At 33.9% G+C, this 24,709-nt stretch overlaps 1 protein-coding gene across 1 annotated transcript; it reads left to right on the top strand.

The window, feature by feature from the left end:
- Positions 1-2,771: 2,771 nt before the first annotated feature.
- On the top strand, positions 2,772-21,701 carry LOC117124282 (puromycin-sensitive aminopeptidase-like). The gene is made up of 19 exons (XM_033270455.1): positions 2,772-2,945; positions 4,227-4,308; positions 4,668-4,864; positions 5,990-6,097; positions 7,028-7,228; positions 7,894-8,024; positions 8,398-8,468; positions 8,771-8,814; positions 9,746-9,910; positions 10,807-10,911; positions 13,684-13,918; positions 14,242-14,378; positions 14,978-15,112; positions 15,657-15,876; positions 16,134-16,276; positions 17,577-17,633; positions 17,770-17,877; positions 18,891-19,043; positions 20,043-21,701. The coding sequence occupies exons 1-19, from the start codon at positions 2,823-2,825 to the stop codon at positions 20,226-20,228; spliced, it is 2,601 nt and encodes an 866-aa protein (XP_033126346.1). The 5' UTR covers positions 2,772-2,822; the 3' UTR covers positions 20,229-21,701.
- Positions 21,702-24,709: the final 3,008 nt, after the last annotated feature.

Genomic DNA, 24,709 nt, shown 5'->3' with positions numbered 1-24,709 from the left:
TAAATTTATAGGTCCAATAAAAAAAAAATTTTTTTTCATAAGGAATTAGTAAATATTGTTTGTATATCTTAATCATGTATTTTTCTTTGAATATCAATGCACCAGTAAACAAACCAAGGGTCGATATTTGGCTTTAGCAAAATTTTAAACAAATAAAAACCTCCCTCCCTCGTCGCCTTTACAGTTTAGATAGGGTGATAAACTGATACTTTTTATAGGGCCTTAATGAAACGCCAAATCCCACCCTTTGGAAAGTTAAAAAAATTTAAAAAAAGACCCTCACCAAATTTTTACTAGTTTTTTTGTTTTTTTTAAAGGGTGTACTTAACACCTTCATCTAAGTCAACTTGTCAAAAAGTTCTCATAAAAAAGGCAACACGCAACATCCTCCAATTGGGAGGAGGGGGTCATTTAAAGGGCCTCTCAGACCTAAATATCTCAAAAACTGATTAATTGATCTGATTGAGACTCATTAAAATGGTTTGTCGTGGGTCAAGGAAGAAATTATCAAATTCTAGTGATGATATCCGGAGTAGGGTGTGGATATGAAGACCATTTAAAGGGAAACGTCCCAGACCAGATATCTCAAAATTATCAGCTAACCTGATTCAAACTTTCTGGAAGAGTTAACCGAGTTACAAATAAGAAATAATTAAATTTTAGTGACGATCCAGGTTTGGGTGTGAATTTGGGGGACACTTAAAGTGCGAATGTCCAAGATCATATCTAAATATCACAAACGCTAACAATAGATCTAAACAAAACTCTCTAGAATGGTTTGATGGTCCAAGGAAGAAATAATTAAATTTTGGTGACGATCTGGAGTAGGGTTGTGAATATGAGGACCGTTTAAGTGCATCTGAAAACCTCTCAGGAAGGGTTCGTCATAGCCAAGGACAAAAGTATGCAATTTTGGTGACGTTCCGGAGTAGATGTGGGGATTCTTAAATCGAGCATCCCATCCCAGCATATAAAAAAAAACTGATCAATGAATCTGAAGAAAACATTTTATAATGGTTTGTCATGGTTTATTGAAGATTCTCAATTATTACCGTATTGGTATAACTAATAATGCATTCGTGATGTTGGTTATGGCGTTCTTTTTGTCTATAAGACCTAGCCACACGGTCCCAAGTTCGAATCCCGGTGGACGTCGAGATTTTGTTATCATACTTAATTTTCTTTTCTTCAAAGGGAAAAGATGCGTGGGAATTTTTGACAGGGAAGACTTATGATGAGGGTGAAGGTATACACTCTCGGAAAGTGCTCTAGTTATATATATTATGTTTCTAGTGCTATCCTATAGGTTTTTTTTCTTCTTAATTTTATTGACTGTTTTAATGAGCGTATAGATAATACCAAAAATATGACTATCAGATTGAGGTAAGCTGAAAAGGCCTACACGTTGCTGAGCATGAGGATTTTGTGATTCGTGCTAGTTTTTTACTCAATGTAGTTGTCTAGGTGCAAACAAATAATGTTCTCTACAATTTATGGAATTTTAATTTAGGTCAATATTATCTGCTATCATTTACTGTATATTGAAATCTCCCTGAAGTACAAAGAAATGCAACATTCTTACGCATTTCTATTGTAAGAATAGGCTAGTATAGGAGGTTTCAGCTTTTGTGGAGGGTGTTGGAGAGAAGTAAATATCTACCATATTCATTGGAGCACAGTGATATAGAATAGAGATATCATCTGTATTTTAATGTTTGTTTATATTTTGATACACTGTGCTCTATCCAGTGGTATGGACCCACTTGGCACTGCTGGTGCACAGTGATATAGAATATGGATATTCCCTCTCCCCCTGATGATGACATAATTAATGCCGAAATATTGAATCCCGACACGATGGCGTGCATTTCGATACTTAGAGTATGTTTTGTACTATCTTGAATATGGATATCTGTTTGTAATTTAATATACTGTGCTCCAGATAGAATCCAATTTGGAAGCTATGTAATCATGTAATTTTGCGACACTCGTTTAATCACTTCTTCACATTTGTTTGAAATGTTATCAATTTCAATATAATTGATAAACATTTTAAACGGATCACAAATTTAATAATATTGATACAAAATATACACAAATGTATAGGCCTATATGGAATGAATGTGTAAAACCTGTGTGTGTTATGCATATTCTGAACACAAACTTTTAAAAAAATGGTCATAGATCTGAGTTACAATAAAATTATGTATTTTGTATTAATCTTCTGTATATTAATAGGCCTAATCGTTCTGTATTATATAAGAATCGTAGCGGATTCAAGAGGGGCCAGCAGGCCAACCCTTCCCCTATTTTTTTTTTAATTATAAAAAAATGTAGAAAAAAATGATAATTATAATAATTAAAATATAAGTATGAGAGTACAATTTCCAGTCATAAATTTGGTTCCATACTCATAAATTTTGACCATTAACCCTCCCCCTCCCCCAACCAGCTCTCCCTCCATGGACTCCCATCTATATCGGATTCCTGCATCCGCCACTGTAATTTATTAAACTTATACACTGACTAGATTAGATCTATGCAAATTACAGAAATCATAAAAATAAAAAAACCCTTTTTTATTAAAGGGGTTCTATATGGCATTCTTCCAGTTTAATTATAATAAGCAAAATAAATTCATTATAAGATTGTTATATACTGTATAATGTATAACATTCAACGCGTACGACGCGTTTGTTTTTGTTGAGCTCTATTTCGGAACGCAATTGTTGACAACTGCACCCCATAGCTCAACTCGTGTCATGCGGCAAATTCCTGCTGTAGAAGAAGAAAGTTGTAGTTAAGGCTAAAAATTCCTGAAAATGGCAGAAAAGAAGTCTTTCAATCGTCTAGCACTTGACCTTGTTCCACAAAATTATTATCTTGAACTTCAACCAGATCTAGAAGCCTTTACCTTCAAAGGGAAAGAAGTTATAACTGTTAACGTGAGTTTTAAATGTTAGGCCTAGGCATAGGCCTAGCTAGCGAGCGAGCGGCCTAGCCTAGACCTGTAGTGTAGGCCTAGCTTTACCTTGGCTTGGGCCTAGGGCCCTAGCTAGAACTAAATAAAGCCTGGAAAGGTAGGCCTAGGCTACTAGTGGCCGATAATGGCTGTCTACTAGACCGTCCTGGCCTAGATCATTTTTCCCATATGTCAACAAGGCAGACAAATTAAATTATTGTATGAGAAAGAATGCTTTCGTTTTTCTTTTAAATGAAAATTAAGCAGGCCTCGTAGGCTAGCGCCCCCTCCCCTAGGCTAGGCCTAACAGTTTGATGAATGATTGGTAGGTAAAATAGATCAAGAGGGGAACCAGTCAATTCGAGCGGATGACACTTAGAGCGAAGAGCGGATTCGAGCAGAATTTACTTTGAGCGGATGCTAGTTTAAGCGGGAATAGATCCACTTGTGTGAACAAAAGACCGTGCCAATTATGTACGAATTACTTTAAAATGTCCTATTTTAAGCTAACAATTTGCATTTGGCCGAGGCTCAAGCCCCCTGTGCCCCTACTGGATTCGCCCCTGTGTCACACTACTACACCAATGATTTGTGCACCTTCTGACACCTAGATACGTAAAAATAATGTAAATTTCTATGGTGAATAACAATTACAATTGTAGGAAGTTACTCCCATTTACAAATATAGGCCTAAAATTTAATTACAAATATAATTTGTAATAAGAGTATGTTTTGTATAAATATTTAATGTAAAAAAATAATTTGCTTTTTTAAATACAAAACCCCAACTGGAGAGAAAACCATACATTGACAACATGCGCAATTCTTTAGTTTTAAAATATAAGTGCTTATTAGCAGCCATCTGGTAGTCAGATTTGCCAAGACTGTATTGAAATATGGAATAATTTAAATAAAAAAGTTCCAAAAACATTTCAGAACTTTAGTGCACCAAGCTTTTTTATAACAAATACAAGAATAGGGCGATGATAAATTCGCCCTTGTTATAGTTTGAAGTAAATGCATCCGCTCGAACTGGCATCCGCTTGAACATTCATCAAGAGGATACGGTATCAGTTGGCCTAGCCAGACGCCCTAGTTAGGCCTCTGACTTACTAGGACTTCAGTAGGCCTAACCTTGCAAGAATTTTGCAAATCATGGAATTGTTTGAAACAATCTTTTGCGTACACCATATATGTATTTCTCTGAAAACTCAAATAAATGTAATTTTTTTCTTTCCTTAAAAAAAAAAAAAAAAAAAAACAGGTAAAAAAGGAGACTTCTGAGGTAACTTTGAATTGTGTTGATATTAAAATTTCCAGTGTTGTGTCCATAGCAGGTGGAAATGGTGAGACATTATTTTTGTTATTTTAATTGTCTATACTATTGATGAAAAAATATAATATTAAATTATTAATTTTAATTCTTCTGGATTTCGTGCAAAATTCATATTAGGGAGTTTTCAGTTATGACTATGCACAGAGTGGGTATGGGGTCACCCATTGTATCACACACTTATATATATTAGGGCACGTAGAAAAAATTACTAGATTTGGAAGTAAGTAACAATAATGGCAGCCCAAGAACATCATGATATATTTTTTTGGTATTTGGTAGCCAGATGTCATACTGGGAATTTTTTATAATGCTTTTCTCAATTAAAATTTTATCTTTTTTTTAAATCATTGATTCTTTATTATTGATAAGATATTGCAATAAGTGAAATTTCTTACTGCAAGGAAGAGGAGACGGTCACTTTGAAGTTTGTAAGCCCATTGCCACTTGGGTCTGCAGAAATCCATCTGGAGTATGTGGGAGAATTAAATGACAAGATGAAAGGCTTCTATAGGAGCAAGTATGAAGTCGATGGGAAAGATAGATACTGTGCTGTCACCCAATTTGAGGTACTGTACTTTTATTTTGGAAATTTCTTTATCCAGACTCAAATTTTATTTGACAAAAACATGCGACATGGCTAAATATAGTCATGATGACATCACATCATGACCATATATAGGCATATGAATACTATATATTGTCAAAGAAAACTTTATAGTGTAGATAGAGGCATAGAAACAAATAATTTATTATCTTAAATTGAAAAAAGTATTTTTAGGAAAAAGCAATTCATATGTGGCAAAGACAGGTCAAACCAGTCACTTGTCGCAAATCCTGTTTCAGAGATAATGGCCAAAACATGCTTGAATGTCAGAATTTTAAAAATCTATTTTATTGCCCTAAACTAATCTTTATATATCTATACATCATGCTATGCTGTTATTTTCCTCACTTCCAATGTTAAAATAAAATTTTTCAACAATTTTTGTGATGGTTTCTGCCTAAGAAATGCCTAAAATTAACATTGAAGACTGATTTCTCAAATATTGTTCTTTAAACAGCTTTATGTTTAAACTCCGTAACTTCATAACGAAATGTTGGATTTAATTGATTCTTTTACCGTTTTATAGCTCTCATTTTGCTTGTTAACACTGTATTAATAACTAAAAATCGATTTTTGCGACGAGTGACTAGTTTGTTTGTTTTTGCCACATCATTGTGTACTATAATTACGGTTGTATTTCTTTGTGCCTCCTGTGACGATATTACTATATTGGCTTATATTCAGATAATAAAAACAAAAATTCATGGAAAATGGATATAAGTGAAAACATAATTAATTTATATTACTATTTATTTATTGGTTTCCTGCTCTCTTTTGTCTTACTTTACTGTATGTATTAGCTTCATAAAGCAATAAACATAAAATAGGGATGAAAAACCGTAAACAAATAGAGCATCAAAAAACAGTCAAAAATGTGAGTCTTTCTTTCAAACCAGAAAGCAAACATAACCCAACTGCAATATTTCCAACAACTTCTAGAGCTTTAAGGAAATTATGCTCTTTGAATTTGTACAATTCTGAAACCTGCATTTCCTGTCTGACACAGGGACTATACAACCTTGTATGCTATCTGTGTACTATTGTAGCATGATAGACATTGACATTTCGTTACATTTTTTTCTTACAGGCAACTGATGCACGTCGGGCATTCATATGTTGGGATGAGCCTGCAGTTAAGGCAACTTTTGATATCAAGCTTGTGGTACCAAAGAGTAAAGTAGCTTTGTCCAACATGGTAAGTCAACATTATATGTTGTATGCAAGGTTTGTTAAAACCTTTGAATGTTGTGAGAATAGTTCCCCAGGAATATCAATTTGTGTTTTAAACATAGAGTGCAAAGGTAAGTACTCGACGAAGAAATAACCATTATTTTATGGCCTATGCTAGGCCCTTCATGTTTTTATTGTCAGATTTTCCAATGTAACAAACATAAAGGTTATGCATTATTAAAAGTTTTGGTACTGTACCAACTCAAGCTCAACTTGAAAAATGTTTGATAGTTTTGAAAATAATTCTTACGAGTTAGCCCATAATAAATATTAGGTTCACACTACAAAGGATTCATTTCTGGTGCTGTTGCAGGAATAAAATCTAACGCTACTTTAAGCATCGGAAGCGGATCCACTAATTCAAAATAGAAGGGGCCCGGGGAGGTACTTTCACAGATGGAGATTCTTTGTGATTATGCACCTCTAGATGCACTCTTAAACTTAAAATGAATATAATTTTCTTTATATCTCCATTTAAAAAAAAAGTTGAACAATTTAGGGGGGTAGGGCCCTGGGCTGGCTCCCCCCCCCCCTACCCTTGTATCCGCCACTAAATATTATTTTTATGTAACATTGTAAAGGAATTTATTTTTAAAACACCTGCAAGATAATGCTCTGAAAAGAATACAGAATATTAATAGCATAATTACTGAAAATGGTGATTTTGAGACACATCTTCAATTTATAATTTCTCAGTTTACATACACCCTGTCTGATTGCAATTTCCAGCACTTATTATTCATAGAATTTTGCTGTATAAAAACATCTGTTGTGTACCCTTATTTCCCACATCTTTTTGCAACCAAAAAATAAATTTACTACTGGTGATTTAATGTCTTTCTGAATACCATTCAGCTACTGATTTATCCATAATATGATATTTTTTTTCTTGTAGAATATCACTGAGGAAAATCCACATTCCACTGATGGTACTTTAAAGGAGGTGACATTTGCTCGGACACCAATAATGTCCACATACCTACTGGCTTTTATAGTCGGTGACTTTGACTATGTAGAGGACACTTCATCAGATGGTGTGCTTGTACGAGTTTATACGCCTATAAACAAGAAAGAACAAGGAGACTTTGCTTTACATGTGAGTAATAATATTATTAGAAATTTAACAAAAAAATCTAAATAACCTAATCATTTTTTTTTTCTATCTAGGTGTTCTTGTATCTGAAATGAAAATATTTGAAAATTATTTCTCAGCTAAATTGAATGCTGCTAAGTGTTGGATCATGGTATCTGTAACACTAACATGCTTAGTTATCCTTGTTTCGAAGGGAGTATTCAGTGAACTGCATGGAATAAATATAAAACCTTGACATCTAACTATAAGCACAGGACATATAATTATAGAAAAAAACAAAACAGTTTAGTATTAGGCAAGCAGCTTAAACCCCAATGGATCTCAGATCTTTTCATTGAAAGCAAAGCTGTTCCCCGGTATCAAAGGTATAAACTTGGTATTGGAAGACTAATGTCGGGCACTCACAGCGATGGTTGTATGACTGTTGTGCCATGAATCCTGTGAGTGCTGGGCGACACAACGCCGTCTACTGATTGTCGGTGGCAGTCTGAACGTGTCGCCATTAAAAATTGCGCGCGTCGCTGCGCTCTCAATCGAATCATGTTGCGCGCATTGAGTGTCTGGCTTTAAAATGCATGCCTCCATTACTGACCATGGCTTGAGAATAATGTGGATTCAATATTCATTAATGTATTAACATTGCTTCTGTAACATTCTGCTTCTTACAGGTTGCAGTTAAAACACTTCCTTTCTACAAGGACTATTTTGGAATTGCTTATCCACTTCCCAAAATGGACTTGATTGCCATACCAGACTTTGCCGCGGGTGCCATGGAAAACTGGGGGCTTGTTACCTACCGGTAAGCAATAGTGCACAAACTATTTAACATATCCCTGTTGTTATGTCTACAAATGAGGAGTTTAATAAAAATTGAACCATTTATCAATTTTTTAATGTTTTCATTCCTAGTTTTGTTATTTGTGGTATTCCACATACCACATCAGAAGATTTATTTACTCTGTTAAAGGAAGTACTAATTGTTTATATAAATTTTTAAAAACAAATGATGAGGTGGTTTGTTTTAATTCTCTTCAGTGCATAAGTTAGATGGTATTTTTTTAATATAATAATAAATATAAATGTCCAGTAATCTTTGACACTTTAGCACCAAATCAGTTGTTTGAGGCTCACAACCTTGATTCAATAATTTATCTATTTTGTTCTTTTTTCAGGGAAACTGCTTTACTAGTTGACCCAAAAAATTCTTCCTCGTCTGCCAAGCAGTGGGTTGCCCTAGTCGTTGGTAATCAAGCACATTTATATTCCATTAGTTTGTAAACTCAGTAATTTTTATTATCATGGAAGTAGGGAATATGCACTAGTCATAAAATTCTGTTGTAAATTCTTGTGTAAGGCAGATATTATGACCAAAGTTTGATGTTGGTTTGACTCGATAACTGATCTAAACCCACTTTAGGCAGGCCCAACTGTGATAAGTTAACTTAGTTATGAAATTGTTTATAAAATTATGTAAATAATTCAAGATCAATTTGGTAGTTTTTGTTTAAATTATAATTTTTTTTTAAATGTTTGTTTAACCTGCAGGACATGAAATTGCTCATCAGTGGTTTGGGAATCTTGTAACTATGGTAACTAGAATTAATTTACTAGTAATTATATTTTATAAACATCTGTTGAAGTTGACAGTTTACTGAAAAATATGTTTACTGTATGTCAACTTGTATCTCACATTACGTAGTATAATTGATTTGATTACTAATCAGGGTTATTCAGTTTACTAAAGCATATTACCGCACACAGACACCAACATGGTATTTTATGGTCCAATTATAAAGATATGTATTTTTATCAATGAGGCAATAATGCTTTTAAGAATACAAATAATGAATGTTTAGAGTGCAATGGCAAGAATACTGTATTTTCATGAGTTGAAAGATTTTCAACAATGAAAATATTCTTCCCAATGCACGAATACAAAACATTCATTATTTGTTTTATAACATGCCTAAAAATAAGTCCTTGTCATTTGATGTTTTATAAAAAATAGAGTCAAGCTTACCTTTCTTTCAATCAGTAGATTTTTCAACACAAACAACTTGCAACAATTTGGTAATTATCAAAAAGTCAACTTATTAACCAGTTCAGTTCCAATTTTGCTGCAGTATTTGATATTTTATGGAAAAAAAAAGTTAGGTCTACCTTTCTTCAGAATAAAACTGTCCCTCTTCTTTCAACTAATGAAAACATATTTGTTGGAGGCGTGTAATGGAACAAGCCTAATGGAACAAGCCGAATGGAACAAAAAATAAATTATGATGGATGAAATGTAAATAACCAGTGTCACATGATATGCAATTCACCAGTCAAATGACGATGACCTATTTAGGTGTGTTTTGATAATTAATATATTCACATTTTTCTATTAAGTATATAGTATATCCAATAGTGTATTTTGCGTACACGTGAGAATAGTGGATTCATCTTATTTAATTACGTGTATTGGACACATCTAATCATATACATTTTATATGCTTTATAAGTCGTTTAATTTTTATGTAGGAATGGTGGACACATCTTTGGCTGAATGAAGGCTTTGCTTCATGGATTGAGTACCTGTGTGTGGACCACTGCTTTCCTGAGTACGACATCTGGACTCAGTTTGTCACATCTGATTATACAAGGGCTTTAAATTTAGATGCTCTTAAGAATAGCCACCCCATTGAAGTAAGTTACATTTTGAAGAGTTGTGATTGAGTGGAACTGTAGCTTGGTGGTGATAGTGCTTTCCTTCTAATCATGGGGTCTTTAGTTCAATTTCTGTTAAAAAAAAAAAAAACTCAACTCAATGTTGTTGTAATGTGATAAGACACTTGTTTTTAAACTCTGTGTAGATTATCAAATTGTCTTTGATAAAAACATGTGACATGCCCCCCTCCCCATATATATCCGTGATGCGCCTATATATGATCATAATGTGATGTCATCATGACCATATATAAGCATGTCACATTTGATAGTCTTTAGAGGAGTTTAGATGAGAAATAAAATTATTTTTATATGCAGATTCTGCCTATGCAACAACTTTTATGTTATGAAATATATAATGTACGTTTCTGGGTAGCTCTGGCTGTTATCTTTAATCCAAATTTCATTTGTTTATTTTTGTTTATGAAATTGAGTCATCGTTTCATACAGCATTGTATTTCCTTTAATATGTTGCCTATCGTTTTATATCTCAAATAGTAGTGCTACAAATATTATGGAATTAACTACTGTATAATGGTGATAATAATTAATATGTTGCCTATCGATTTATATCTCAAATAGTAGTGCTACAAATGTTATGGAATTAACTACTGTATAATGATGATAATAATTAATGAATGCTGAGGATAAATGATGATGGCAAATTACCTATGATAAATATGTAAACCCATTAAATTTTTAAAATTTCACTAATGGTGTCATAGAATATTTGTGCAGTTGACTTACAATTGGTATCTGAAGCCACTTTAAGTTACTTTTCATATATTTCCACTAATTGATAAAACTAAAATCAATTTGAAATTCTATTATTTCTCAAGTATTTCATAATTATGTAATTCAAAACTATTATTTAGGTACCTGTAAAAAACCCTGATGAAATTGATGAAATCTTTGACTTGATCTCGTACAGCAAAGGGGCATCAGTCATCAGAATGCTGCATGACTACATAGGAGATAAGGTAAGAGAGCCATCAAACATGTTCGCCTTTTAGGGAAAAGAACCATGCATAAAATATACCTTCTAAATCAGTTTATATACCTCATACCTAGATTCTAGGCGTCTGATCTGTTTAAGAAGCAGGCAATACCCCTCAAAAAGTACTATTCCCCTCAAAAATAGTACTTTTTTGCCCTGTCGCATGTGCAATCTCTAGGCCCACTTAATATCACGCTGATAGTAAAGGGGACTGCGACCTCTACGACGAAAGAGATTGGCCCTTGACTTATCAGCGAGTAGACGATAACCAAATATGGAGGCTAGGCCTAGTCAGTTCGAGCTCCTAGATGAAGGACTAGCCTAGGCCTAGCATTAATTTTTTATGAAGCCAATAGCAAAACCACCAAAAATTAAATATGTCTTGTCAACATTCGACAAATATTGCAAGACGATGGGCGCTGTTGAAATTGAAGAAATGAGCAAAGAAGAGCTAGACACACTCTTCGATCGTTTAAGCTAGCCTAGCAGGCAAGTACTTTTTTAGGCCTCATACAATGTATGTATGAGCTATATAAAGTCGGCCCTCGGAAGATAGGCTACGGTCTCCACATCACCTCGTGGCAATAGGTTTCCCTATTCCCCTCATGAGCAGTCAATATTTGTATAATATTTCTTACAGAGACTGTCTCATAATTTATCATACTTGCAAATTTAGTGCATTTTAAAATACAGGTCTCCCTCCAATTAAAGACCCTACCAACTAAAGACCACCTCCAATTAAAGACCACTTTTCTCTGGTCCCAAATTAATAAAAGTATTTTATCTTTATTATTCTAAAGAGACCAAAGCTGCCAAAGACCATGGAAACTCTGGTTCCAAAAGTGGTCTTTAATTGGAGGGAGACCTGTAGTTAAAATGCAGTTATATACATTCTCACAATTAGTGAATGCATGTATAGTATATTAGGCGAGACTTTTTTTATTCCTTGCTTTGCTTACTTATTTTTTTAAAGATTATTGGAGGAGGGCGGATTAAAAATTAAAATAAAATTTTGTTTTCTTATTTAGCAAATAGTTTTGCCAAAATCAACCGGACGGAGAAGAAAATAAAAATGAAATTTTTTTGGTGAATGTAAAATAGGATGTTTAAATGCTTCAAATTTATATAATTATGAAGAAATATACATATCTTTGGAGAATTCAAGGCAGCGGAGAGCCTAATAAATATTTAAAACAATATTTTATTTTTTCCTGAAATTTCCAGTTTTTCGTGGCAGTGGGTGTGCTAATTGGCCAAAAATAAAATTTTATTTTTATTCAAAATCATCAATATTTGCAGTAGGCGGGTTCGCTAAACAAGGTAGAAAAAAAGTCTTGCCTTAACTTATTGTAACTTTTAGTGTATGGATATAGTACATTGTAACATTAGTGTATGCATATACCTCTGACATCAACTATATATTATATCTGCATCAAACCTGATCATGTCACCATTGCTCTTCTCCAAATCTAATGCTGCATTTCTGAAGTTCATTCTTGGCTTGCAAAATGCTTTCCTTTCATGCTAAGGAAACACAAAACTTGTTTATTTATCCTAAACCTAAGCAGAACATCCTATTAACAAACAAACTATGATCTCAGGACTGGCAACGGGCGAATCTCACCATCCTTCTATGTTTGGTGTAGTCTTTGATGACTGCCTGTATTGTGCCAAGTGTCCTTGTTGGTTTGCCTAGTACTCTCCTACTAAAGTCTCTGTTTTATATTAAGGTTCACCACCATTCTACGTTACAACCAGTCAGGAAATGAACAGCTATTTAAGGCTTGCCAACCCAAGACTAGCATCAGTGACAAAAAAATGAAAATTTACTTTTTAACATATTCTTATTCTTCATATTGTAAGCTTTAAAATGATGGGTCATTTGCTGAATCAACTTACTATTGCCAAAGTTTTGAGTAAAATGTTACAGCTTTGCTGTACTAATGTATACAATACTGTCACATTCTTATGCTAATTACTCAGTGTAACAGTTACCGCTGTGAGTATACTCGTTTTAGAATGACCAGCCTCATGTAGTGATGCATATTTTAGTTAGCTAAACATGATGGATGACACAAGGTTTGTAAAACCCAAAGTTTTTTCAAATACGATAGATTTGCAATGTTATTTTTAAATGCATTATTAGCATTTATTAAAAACAATTTCATGATTTCACACATAATAAAATAATACTGTTATATTTTTGTAAAAAATGCAACATACTATATTACGGTCTTTACCTAATAATATGTAATCTGTAGAAGTGGTTTGGCGTAGCAGAAGCGGTGTGGTTTCCCAACCTTGAGATCAAGGTTTCAATCCCTCTCTGTGTATTTCGCTTGTGTCCTTGAGCAAGGTACTTTATCTGTGTTGCTTCTTTTTACCCAGGAGTATAAATGGGTGCCTGGTGGGGTTTCCTGCTACTGCACCAATATGGAAGCAACTTTTAAGCATGTGGACCCAATTACCAGGGAGGATGGGAGAACATGTGGCATATCTAGAAGTCTTGAAATGGTGGGTGGGGGGCTGATGGGGGTGCGAAGGTGAAGTAGGGGAGTTCGATGATCAGTTGAGGGGCGCTAATTCTTAAAATAAGTTGATTTTAGGGGATTTTTAATTACTTGATCGTGATTTTTGGGTTTTTTTTGGGGGGGGGGTGGGGGCGCAAGATACGCCATTGCACTTCATGTGAATTGTTAAAGGACCTTATTAGCTTACTTGCAGTTGTTAATGTTTATGTAAATCATTGTTGCAGGACTTCAAGACAGGGATGAACCAGTATCTGAACAAGTTCAAATACTTGAATGCAGCTACAGAAGACCTTTGGGAGAGTCTAGAAAAGTCTTCTTCCAAACCAATTGGACGCATCATGACTGCTTGGACAAAACAAATGGGCTTTCCTCTTCTCAAGGTCTCGTCAGAGCAGAAGGATTCATCTCGCGTCCTAACAATTTCTCAGACCAAATTCATTGCAGATCAATCTAAAGATGGTATTACATTTTCACTAATTGTTTTACAACTGAAGTTTTGCTAATGAAATATTAAACTATGTTTCTGGCACAATAAAAATTATATCAGAAATAGTGGTTTTATTCAAATTTTAAAAGGCCCTCGTGAAATACATTATGAACTAATTAATTAATAAAATATTTAATACAATCAAAAATATGTAACAATTTATACTCAAGAATTTTATTTATTGTTTTTGTGAAGCACTTTGTACAACACAATTTTTTTTTTAATGAATACATAAATATAGATTACAATGACAAGTGTATAAAAATACTGCCTATTTTTTCTGTATTCTTCTCAGAAGAAGGAAGTCTATGGGAAGTGCCTGTTTCTATAGTAACCAGTGACAACCCATCTGAAGTGTGTCATAAGTTTGTTTTAAGTAAGGCTTCTGATACTGTCACTCTTGAGAATCTACCAGCCGAGAAATGGGTGAAGGTAAAGCAGGTTTATCAGTGTTTTACGTGAATGTACAGTACTTTGGTTAATATATCCTTTAAATTTATTTTGTGTATAATTCAACAAAAATTGACCCTATATTTTAAGGAATGAATTTGTTATAACACCATTTCAATATAATCCATGAATTATTAATGTAATAAAAATAGTAATAAAAGAGTATCTGACCATAGAGGTGCATGTACTTATCCCTTTTATTACTTTATTTTAGAGAAATATAGGATAATTGAAAAATATATGGCATAATAAATTTTTATGATAGAGCACTCAGGCTTTCTGGATGCAACAAACTAGACAGAAGTCTTGGTGCCATTTTTCAATTGTATGACATATTTTTACCAATCAGATAACTGGAAATGTTATGGTTTATAATAGAGAAATACCCAGAAACCAGAAAGAAATTTTATTTAAAAAAATCTATGAGATCTTGAGTTTTGGTTCTGTGTAAGTGGTGTGACTTTTTTATATGCGAGATATTTTATTTGTATTTTATATGTGTGTGTTTTATATGTACTTGATAACGATATTAATTGAATAAACTTTTGATTAATTGATTGATTTATTGATTGATCCTATAGTTAAATCCAGGAGCTGTTGGGTTTTATCGTACTCATTACTCCACTGAGATGTTGGATGCTCTGTTACCCAGCATCAAGGACGGTTCTTTACCTCCACGAGACAGACTCAATCTAGAAAGTGATCTCTTTGCATTGGTGAGGAAATGTTTAATCTGTTTTTCTTTCAAAACAGGACTACATTACCCAATATAAAGCCTGTAACTATCTTTTTCAGTGAAGTAAAGCGTCTAATTTTCAGCATCCATTGAAAGATACACAATTTGTTTGAACAGATATGTGTGTAAAGCCCTATCCAGACTATTAAATGTCATTTGAAAAAGAACTTGTGACATGCCTATGTATGGTCATGATGACATCACATCATAACCATATAAAGGCACATCATGACTAGTAATGGACATACAAACAGTTTTTTTGTAAAAATAAAAAACTTCAGAGTTTAACAAGCATATACTATCAACAATGTTTGATCAGACAAGTTCTGATAGTGTATGAGAGGGCTTAAGCTACAATATAAGACTTAGTTAAAAAGCATCAAATTTTTATCTAAAATTAGTGTGTTAGTCGCTGTCGGATGAGAAAGAATTTTTTTTAAACTTACATTGCTAATTGTTTATAAGATCGCAGCTTAAAATTATTTGTAACATTGTTTTTCCAACTGAATATTATTCATCTTTAGGCCAAAGCTGGAGCAGCAAGTACTGTGGAAGCTTTACGAGTGATGGAGGCCTTTGAATCAGAGATGAACTATACCGTATGGTGTGACATTGCATCCAATCTAGGTTCTCTGGCAACGCTTATAGCCTTCACTGACTACAGCACCAGACTACAAACTTTTGTCAATAAGCTGTTTTTACAAAGTTACGAAAGACTGGGCTGGGAAAAGAAAAAGGAAGAGGGTGAGATTATTTACTACTTTTTCTAAACTATATAATTTGCATTGTTTTTATTTTTTTCCCCTTGTTATAGAAGTGTGGTCTTTCTGATTTTTACCATTATTGTTTCAATGTTATTGCAATTTCTTTAACATTTTTGTTTCTATGTTACAGTCCCTAAATAGTGTTAGATGTTTCTGATTTGTAATTTGAATTACCTGCCATGTTTAATGATATTAAACCCCATTTTATGTAAGTTTTATGTAATTTTTTTTTTCTAGGACATTTGGATGCTTTGTTAAGAAGCTTAGTTATTCGTATCATGGGTCGTAACGGTCATCAACCCGCAGTGGAAGAAGCCAGGAAGCGTTTCAAGGAACATATAGCTGATGTCAGTGTACTCCCAGCTGACCTAAGAGCCCCAGTAAGTAATAACCATAGAGGTAGTATGATAAATACAGTGCAAACTACTGTATCTGACAAAGCAATGCAGAGTTGTGTATTGGTACTGTACAAGATGGCCATAGGAAAAGCACTACCTTCATTCTTGGTATACGGATTACAATCATAAAATTATTAACCTAGCCTAGCAAGGAAGAGTCAAGCCTAATATACAGGTCACATAACTGTATTCAAAACATTCATATTAAAATGAGGTTGCAATTGAAAACGATGTTTGGATGTACATTGATTGGCTAACTCTGTGTCAGTCATTTTGTGGTTGGCACAAATAGTATCATTATTTTTTATATTTTACCCAAAGATTAGGTTACTTAGTTATCAATAACAATAATAAGGTAGAGATTTGTAACGCACCATTTGAAAGACAGGAGTCGGTATCATTAGCTCTGGATGTTAATGGTGGAATAGGGACATCATAAGTGATTTTTTAAATGGAGCGATTGAAGTCATTTTTTCGTACAGCAAACGAAAATAATATATTGAAACTGAAAGTAAGTGAAGATCAGCAAAGCATATTAACAAATCTGTATCTTTGGGGTTATTAATTATTTTATCAAGCTTCAGTGTCTTAGAATATTCATTTGTACAAAGCATCAAAAAAGGTTTTCCTTCTGCATCGTAGCCTTAATCAAGTTTTATGATGGAGGTCGGTATTATAAAAAAATCTTGGTAGCTTTCATAGGACTGAGTTTGTTTCTTGAAGATATCATAGCCTAGACCACCTCCTCACTAACCTTTACTCGTAGTATGTAAAAATGGCTAACCCTTTGGTTTAATAGCAGTTTCAATGACATTTTCATCTTTTTTAAATCAAGTCTAAAAAAGAAATTATGGTGTCATCCTTATGTTCATTAACAAAATTAAATATCTCGTTGATCTTGAGTCAAATTGATGTCGCATTCAATAGACAGGCAGAGATCAAATTTTTCAAATCTTCATTGTTGTGCTTGTACACCTGTGGGATACATACAATATCCCACAACTCATCAATTTAATGCTTAAATTTTAATGCATTTTAAAGCACAAACCTCAAATTTTAACTTATGCATATTTGTATAAAGAGATCCCTGATTGTGTAAACTTGAATTTACTTTTGAGCAATTCAGTTGGGTTTCAGTGACTTCATTTTTATTTTGTTTTGTTTTTCAATCTTGTATTGCATCCATGTTTGTTGTTGAATTCTAATAATTTTTTTATCAGAAATGAATGAAATATATCATATGATATACAGTATGATCATCATTTTTTTTATATAATTTTAGGTTTATAACACGGTACTTGTTCATGGAGGTGCAGAAGACTTTGAGGCAATGTTGGATGTAAGTAGATGCTTTCATAGTGAATCTATAATTTCCTTTTAAATGTTTATTTTTAAATCTAATATAAATAGGAAAATTTGATGGATTTTACAACGAAAATAACCAGAATGTTTTATTAATTATTTTTTTGTTTCAGTTGTTCAATAAGCAGGAACTTCATGAAGAACGTGAGCGCATAATGCGTTCCCTAGGGGCAGTCAAGGACCCACAGTTGATCAAGAAAGTCTTGGAATTTGCAATGTCGGTAAGGACGTCTGCTGCTCTACAGTATGTATGTCTTATTAATGAGACAGTAGTACACAGCAGTTTGATTTGGTTTGTTTTGCTCAAAACCAAAAGTGCAGATGCTTCTGTACAGTGTTGCATTGCAACAGGTACACTTCTTTTAACCACACTGTTAACAGCTGATGCACTTCCACTAGATTATTTGAGCACAACAGGCACACCACATGGCCCACCACGTGGGGACTTCCATTGCATAACTAGGAACATGACCTATATTAAGACTCTGCTTCCCTTTTTTTAATTCCCTTAGATCATATTTCATTATATTTTTATTGCCATGTTTTACTTGATTACATATCCTCATTGAATCTCAGTCAACTAATCAAATGTATGTGAATCTGTAGTTACATATTTTTTTGGTGTTTAATTATTATTCTATGTAGGCCACACTAAGTATATTTTCCATGATAGATTTTATCATACATTGATTAACCAATTAAGGACTTGGCGTGATAGCTTTTACAACAGGATAGTATTGCTATAAGCATTATTTTCAATTTACAGTAACACATAAATGTTTTTTTCTTCTCAAATTGCTTGGAATTGTAATGTTATTTGATGTCATAGGCACTACAAGTTTTATGAAAAGTTTGTGATAAGAAATTATGAGAACTTGGACTTTTGTACATGTTGACATCACATTTTTATGAGGAGGATGATGATGTTAAGACAATATGAAAATTTTAGATGAGAGGGCCATTTTTAAGTGTCTGGAGTTAGAATATTGTCTACATTTTATCTGGTTCCCCCACACTTTTTTTTATTCCCCTGTTTTAAAACAGATTTGTGGCATTGAAATGCATGCATGCGATATTGAAAAGACTATCTTGAAAAAAATTCTATCATATTTGTATTTATTTTAATATATATAACATATTGTTTACTTTTACGTCAATTGAAAGGTTTGTAGAAGTTGTTTATATTAAATATCAATGAAATCGATTTAACTTATTAATAATAATCATGTTACAGGATAAAGTACGCTCACAAGATACTGTGTTTGTGATTGTCGGAGTTACTGGTTCCAAAACTGGACGAGAACTTGCATGGGAATTTCTGAAGGAGAATTGGTCTGAAATGATAACTCGCTATGCTGGAGGATTTCTTCTATCTCGACTTGTGAAAGTAAGTTGCCCTCAATTTGTCTTAAGGTTTTAAAATACTGAATCTTTTTTTTTTTTTTTTAACATCTTCTACAAACCCCACAAATACAAAATCCATTTGTGGCAAAGACAATTCAAACCAGTCACTCCTCACAAAAATGAATTTTTAGTTATTAATACAGGGTTAAACAGTAAAATGAAAGTTATAAAATGTTAAAAAAATCTGACAGTCATTATAAAGTTACAAGAGTTTAAACATACAGCTGTTTAAAGAACAGTATTTGAGAAATCAGCCTTCACAATTTACAATTTTCAACATTTCACAGGCAAAGACTATCACCAAATCGTTAAAAAAATTTAGTTTTAACATTAAAAAGAATATAGGGAAAATAAAAACATAACTTGAAGTATAAATATACAGTATAAAGTTAATTTTATTGGATTTCACAATCCAACATGTTTTGGCCAATACAGCTGAAACACGATTTGCGAAGAGTAACTGATTTGGCTTGTCTTCACCACATTTTACAAATGTGTGGCATGATGTCATAATAAACCACCTACCAACTACCAGAACATTTTAAATTATAGTTAAAAATTCTAGAAAATATTATAAAATGTTACAGCAGAGAAAAATGCATTTAAATCTAGGAATTTTGATTTCTTTTTAGCTGAGATATATTCAAATTGGTCCAAGCATGCTCAATTAATTCATAATTATTCTATAATCTCAACATTTAAATCATTTTGAAACTTGATCAAGTGTGATATGATTTAAATTAATTTAACCTTATATATTAACTGACTTTTGTTAGTGGTAATTGTTGTGTAGTTGTGAGTGTAAAACCAGTGAAAAAGCAGAAGACACCAGCATCACCGCTTTGTTTACCAGCACTTTAAAGCCCTCAATGACGGCTCGCTGGTTCACAACTCACAAAAGCTCTAATGGTGCTGGTGTCTGACTGTCATTTCATAACTTATGCAACTGTATATTGTTATAAACAATTGTTTATTTTTGTAGTGTACAACAGAAGGATTCGTCACAGAGGAAAAGGCACAAGAAATTGAAGCATTCTTCCGTGAGCATTCTGCACCAGCGGCTGAGAGGACCATCAAGCAGTCGCTGGAGAACATCCGTCTTCATGCTTCCTGGTTGAAGCGAGATGGCGCTGCCATTGAAGCATGGCTCAAAAGCAAAACTGAATAAGCTATAACAAATGTTATGGCCACCCATTTCATGTAGGCAGATGTACTATGTTTGCAGCCTTACACTAAGATGTGATATTGTAGATCATCTCAAGACTTATTAGTAGACAACATTTTTTTTAATAAATCCTATTGAAAATTAATACTCAGATAAACCCACCAATGTTATAAGCCTATCATATGTATAGAATGGAGTAGTTTTCACAGGTTATGCACTGCAGAATCCAAAATTGTGGATGAAAAGTTATGAACATTGGGAAAACCATGTTGTGAATTATTAAAAACACGCCTTAATTCGCCGTATTTTACTGACAGTTAATATGAAAATGAAATTTTGTTTTTTTTAGACACTAATTTTGAACTCGTATTTCTCTATAAAGTAAACTTACTTGTATTCTCATATATTTTCCTTAACTTGTCTTCTCATATGATTTATAAAACTTAAAATAGATGCATCAGTTATTTACAATTACGATGTGAACAGCAATCAGTGAATCAGTAATCAGTTTATGTAGTATTTTGGTTGTCCTCATTAATGATAAATATTTAAAAAAATTATCCACCAAGTGGTAGGGCCTTAAAGGCTTTTTGTTTGTGAATAATCAATAAGATATTGCTGACAACTTTGAACTTTTTTCAAAAACACTTTTGGTTCAGTGGCACACATATCTGATGGATGATGCATCCAAATTACAAATATTTTAAAGAATTACATGGTATAACTAAAACAACCTAGAGTACAATATACAGTATGCAGCCATTTCTTAGTTTATCTTCAAAGAAAATAATTGAATAGGCCTATGTGAATTATGACTATTAATTGTAATGAGTCTGCAGTACAGGTACTGTTGCAACTATGTTGTTAATTTGTCATATACTGAGACAATACAGTAGTGTAAGACTCTAAAACATAATGGATGCATGAACAATCTGTTTATATGTTTATATAGTGATGTAATTTTTATTTTCTATATTTGTTTTTGAATTTAATTCACACATATTAAGTAGTACTGTATATGACATGTAGCTCCTCAGGAGTATTGGCTACAAACCTCTTTGTTGAACATAAACACACTGTTGACAGCTTCAGCTGCAAACTATAATGTCTTAACCATATTAGCCGAGCACTGACTGCACCCAGTTGTCGTCAGCTAATGCTATTCTATAGAGAACGCCACAACAGACGCACAGTGGATTGTTGTGCTGCCACAGACAATCAGCCGATGGTATCGCGTCGTATAGCGCTCACAGGGATTGAAGTTGGAATCGGCACCTCATGACCGTCATACAAGGCACTGAGTGTCTGGCTGTAGTGCCCAGCTTTAGACTTCATGCCTTTTAATGGGGTTGATAAAGTCATTTTCTTACATTATTCCAATATGCAGTTAATTGTTTTTCTGCAGCTGAAACCTCTCCCGACCGTTTTTCTGTTTTGTAATGCTGTCGTCCTAAACAAATAAACAAAGTAAAAAAGTTTTTGCCTGGAAACTTCTGTTTTAGTCAAGTACATACAACAATCAATAAAATTCATTACATTAATTTCCACAAAGTTCCTGTATTTCTTACATAACAATAGCGACGATATCTGTAGTCAGTTAACACTGGAATCCTTCAATTTGACATTTTCAAATTACTGTAGTTAAAAATCAAAGAACAATGTTAGACACAATTACTTGTGTTTCGTAAGTGACTCTAGGCTGGTAGGAAGCAGCTTATTATTGGTCCGGCCAAGAAGATGAAGGGGACAACCCCACCTTCACCCGATTGCAGACAGTGTTATTTTAACAGTGGTAGTGGCAGATGAGGGTCCAAGTTTCTCCACGGGAAATTCTCAGCCCCAACCATGGTGGAGCTAAGGTGAGCACATTTTTAAAATGCTGTAGATGCACAGAAGTGGCCTCTAAGACTAAAATACTGTTATCCCAGGGTTTTGTTCTCTTCACCCAGCTGGTGGCCTTTTCATTGCTATTTTCAAACTTCTGAAGTACAGACTTTTGGAAAAGTATGTTCTATGCATTGTTCTTTTGTTTGGAAGCACCCAGGTTTGACAATGCTATAACTAAACACATACGTTATTATTATTCTTTAATAGGTAGTTTGTAAACAAATTGTAATACGCATGCGCAAACCCGTAACTAACGTACGTCGAGCACGTAAAATCCTGAAATTTACGTACTCCGAAACGCAAGATGAATAAATTATGACGTCATCCGTTAAGGTTAACGTCGTGCGGTGAAAACTGCCTATTAATGACCAAATCACGCAATTACTGAGGTTTACCTTTCCTATTTAATTTCAGCATCTGCCACTCTGGGACCACTCCTGTCTTTAGGAGGTCGGAACCCAGAACCATTTCACAGAGCAAAACGTGTTATATTGGGGCCAGACAAGCACTCGGGTATAACCTGGTTTGACCATGGACCTAATAGGTCCATGGTTTGACATTGCTGTTACTGAACCCAGAAGTTGTAATTACAGTATACTTTATTAATGCTTGAATTAAATTCAATTTTCACTTGCTCAAAAGTGTTTTACATTCGTAAATTTATTTTTATTTTAATGTTTTAAAATACTTACTTATTGCTACTTATTAACAATCTCACGTGAACGTACACCAGGGGGTTCTTTCCACCCAGGGGGATAAATGGGCACCTGGTAGGGTTGCCTACCCCTGCGATGTTTACCAGCAGCAACACTTAACACATGAGGACCCAATGACCAGGGGAAAAGAAGCGCTTTATATCTACAAAGAAAAGGCGCTGTATAAATGATATAAATAATTAAGTAATAATCATAAAATGTTCCCAATTTATGATACATGCATTGTTAATGACCAAATATTCCTTTTTATGTTTAAAATATTGAGCTTTCTATTGGATGAATGTAGCATGAATAGAGTAACGACTTAGACTTAATGGTGCATGGTATGTATTAGAATCTATATCGAAAAACAAAGGAAACGAAATCCCCATTTTTAAGGGTCAAAATCGACAAGACTGGTTTATATGAAGTAACACATTGAGTAGGCCTATACCGACGTTTACAAAGAATTGAGGGGAGAAAATTATTGTTTATTTCTCAAAAGGTGTTAAAATGTGAAGTTGAATGAATTTTTCTTACTTTGCGACTGCTGTAGTTGTTGTGATACAATGATAAAACAAATTAAGTGTCCCCTTAATAGGGGTTCTTTGACCATTTTGGCACACTCAGAAAGTGTCCCCGTCCCCTTAATAGGGGTTGGCCATAGTGTTAAAAGATATATTGCCCCTCGTTTCATGGAAAAGTGTCCCTTAATAGGGGTGTCCGCTGAATAGTGGTTTCCCAAATGAGGGCAATTTCCGGCCATCTAGAGGTGACATGATCATAAAATGTATTACTCAGCGCCAATCATGGTGAGGCTGAGGTTGGTGGATCCTCTCTCGGTGAAAATGCCTTGCTGGGCCCTCTCTACTTCGGATTCCTGAACCCGTCACTGTCACCAATCAAATTTGACAGTGGAAAACAAAATCATTTATGAAAAAAAAAATTGACAAGGACGTAGTATTGTCCGATTCATTGTGTAATATTTTAATATATACATTTGCATACCTATGTCGAAAAATAGTAGCCCTATATACTGTATATGAAATTATAAATATTGGTGGTAGAAACAGTGCCCGAAAATTGGAAAACCAAAAAGTTCCTTATTGTTTTGGGTTCGATATTCCAAACATAATATGAATTTAAGTATAATTATTTGGCGTCGCTCAAAATCTTCCAAAATGTTACTACGTCACATGCGCATATGTACAGATCCCAACGCGCGCATCTTATTATGACGTTCTCTCTGTCGTAAAATCGAACTTGCTGCTGACTGGTCAGCAGTAAGCTAGTTGCGCATTGCGCACCTTAGAACGTAATACTCCTTGTAATACCATCGCAACAAGTCATTCTTCAAACAAACCACCTCAGAAGGATTTATCTTTCAAAATGTTCAGATCGATTAGATTCACACTTGCTCTTTAAAAAAGCTGACATTATCGTTGTTTTGCACGTGGTGCCTGCAAAAAAGTAAGTAAAACTTAACTTGAACCAGTTTTTGTTAAGAACATGCACCAATCAATAAAAATACATTACAGTAATTTACATCAAGTTCTTTTTTTATATAGCAATAGCGACAGTATCTGTAATCAAAAAGTATTTATAATCTTTTCTGTAGTCAGTTAACACCGGAATCCGTCATGCTGATATTTTCAACTTACTGTAGTTAAAAATCGAAGAAAATGTTGAACAAAATTACTTTCGAAAGCGATTCCGTGTCCGTTATTTGGTCCGGCCAAGGGGACCCCCACCTTCATCACCCGAATGCAAAGAGCGTTATTTTACCACTGGCAGGGCCGGAGAGGGGTCCAAGTTTTTTGACGAGGGATCACCATGGTTGGGACTGAGGTGAGCACATCCTTAAAATAGGTACCTCTAGATGCATGGAAATGGCTCCTGAGG

Source organism: Anneissia japonica, unplaced genomic scaffold, assembly GCF_011630105.1.
Source record: "Anneissia japonica isolate Jap-2015-1 unplaced genomic scaffold, ASM1163010v1 scaffold288012_len1326614_cov192, whole genome shotgun sequence".
In the NCBI taxonomy this organism is placed as follows: Eukaryota; Metazoa; Echinodermata; class Crinoidea; order Comatulida; family Comatulidae; genus Anneissia; species Anneissia japonica.
This window is presented reverse-complemented; position numbering and strand designations above follow the sequence as displayed.

Bases quoted from the DNA above. Each gene is read 5' to 3' on its own strand.
- LOC117124282 (XM_033270455.1), top strand. From the start codon at position 2,823: ATGGCAGAAAAGAAGTCTTTCAATCGTCTAGCACTTGACCTTGTTCCA. The intron at 8,815-9,745 runs GTAACTAGAATT...ATTTTTATGTAG, and splicing joins TTGGGAATCTTGTAACTATG to GAATGGTGGACACATCTTTG. The intron at 9,911-10,806 runs GTAAGTTACATT...ACTATTATTTAG, and splicing joins AGAATAGCCACCCCATTGAA to GTACCTGTAAAAAACCCTGA.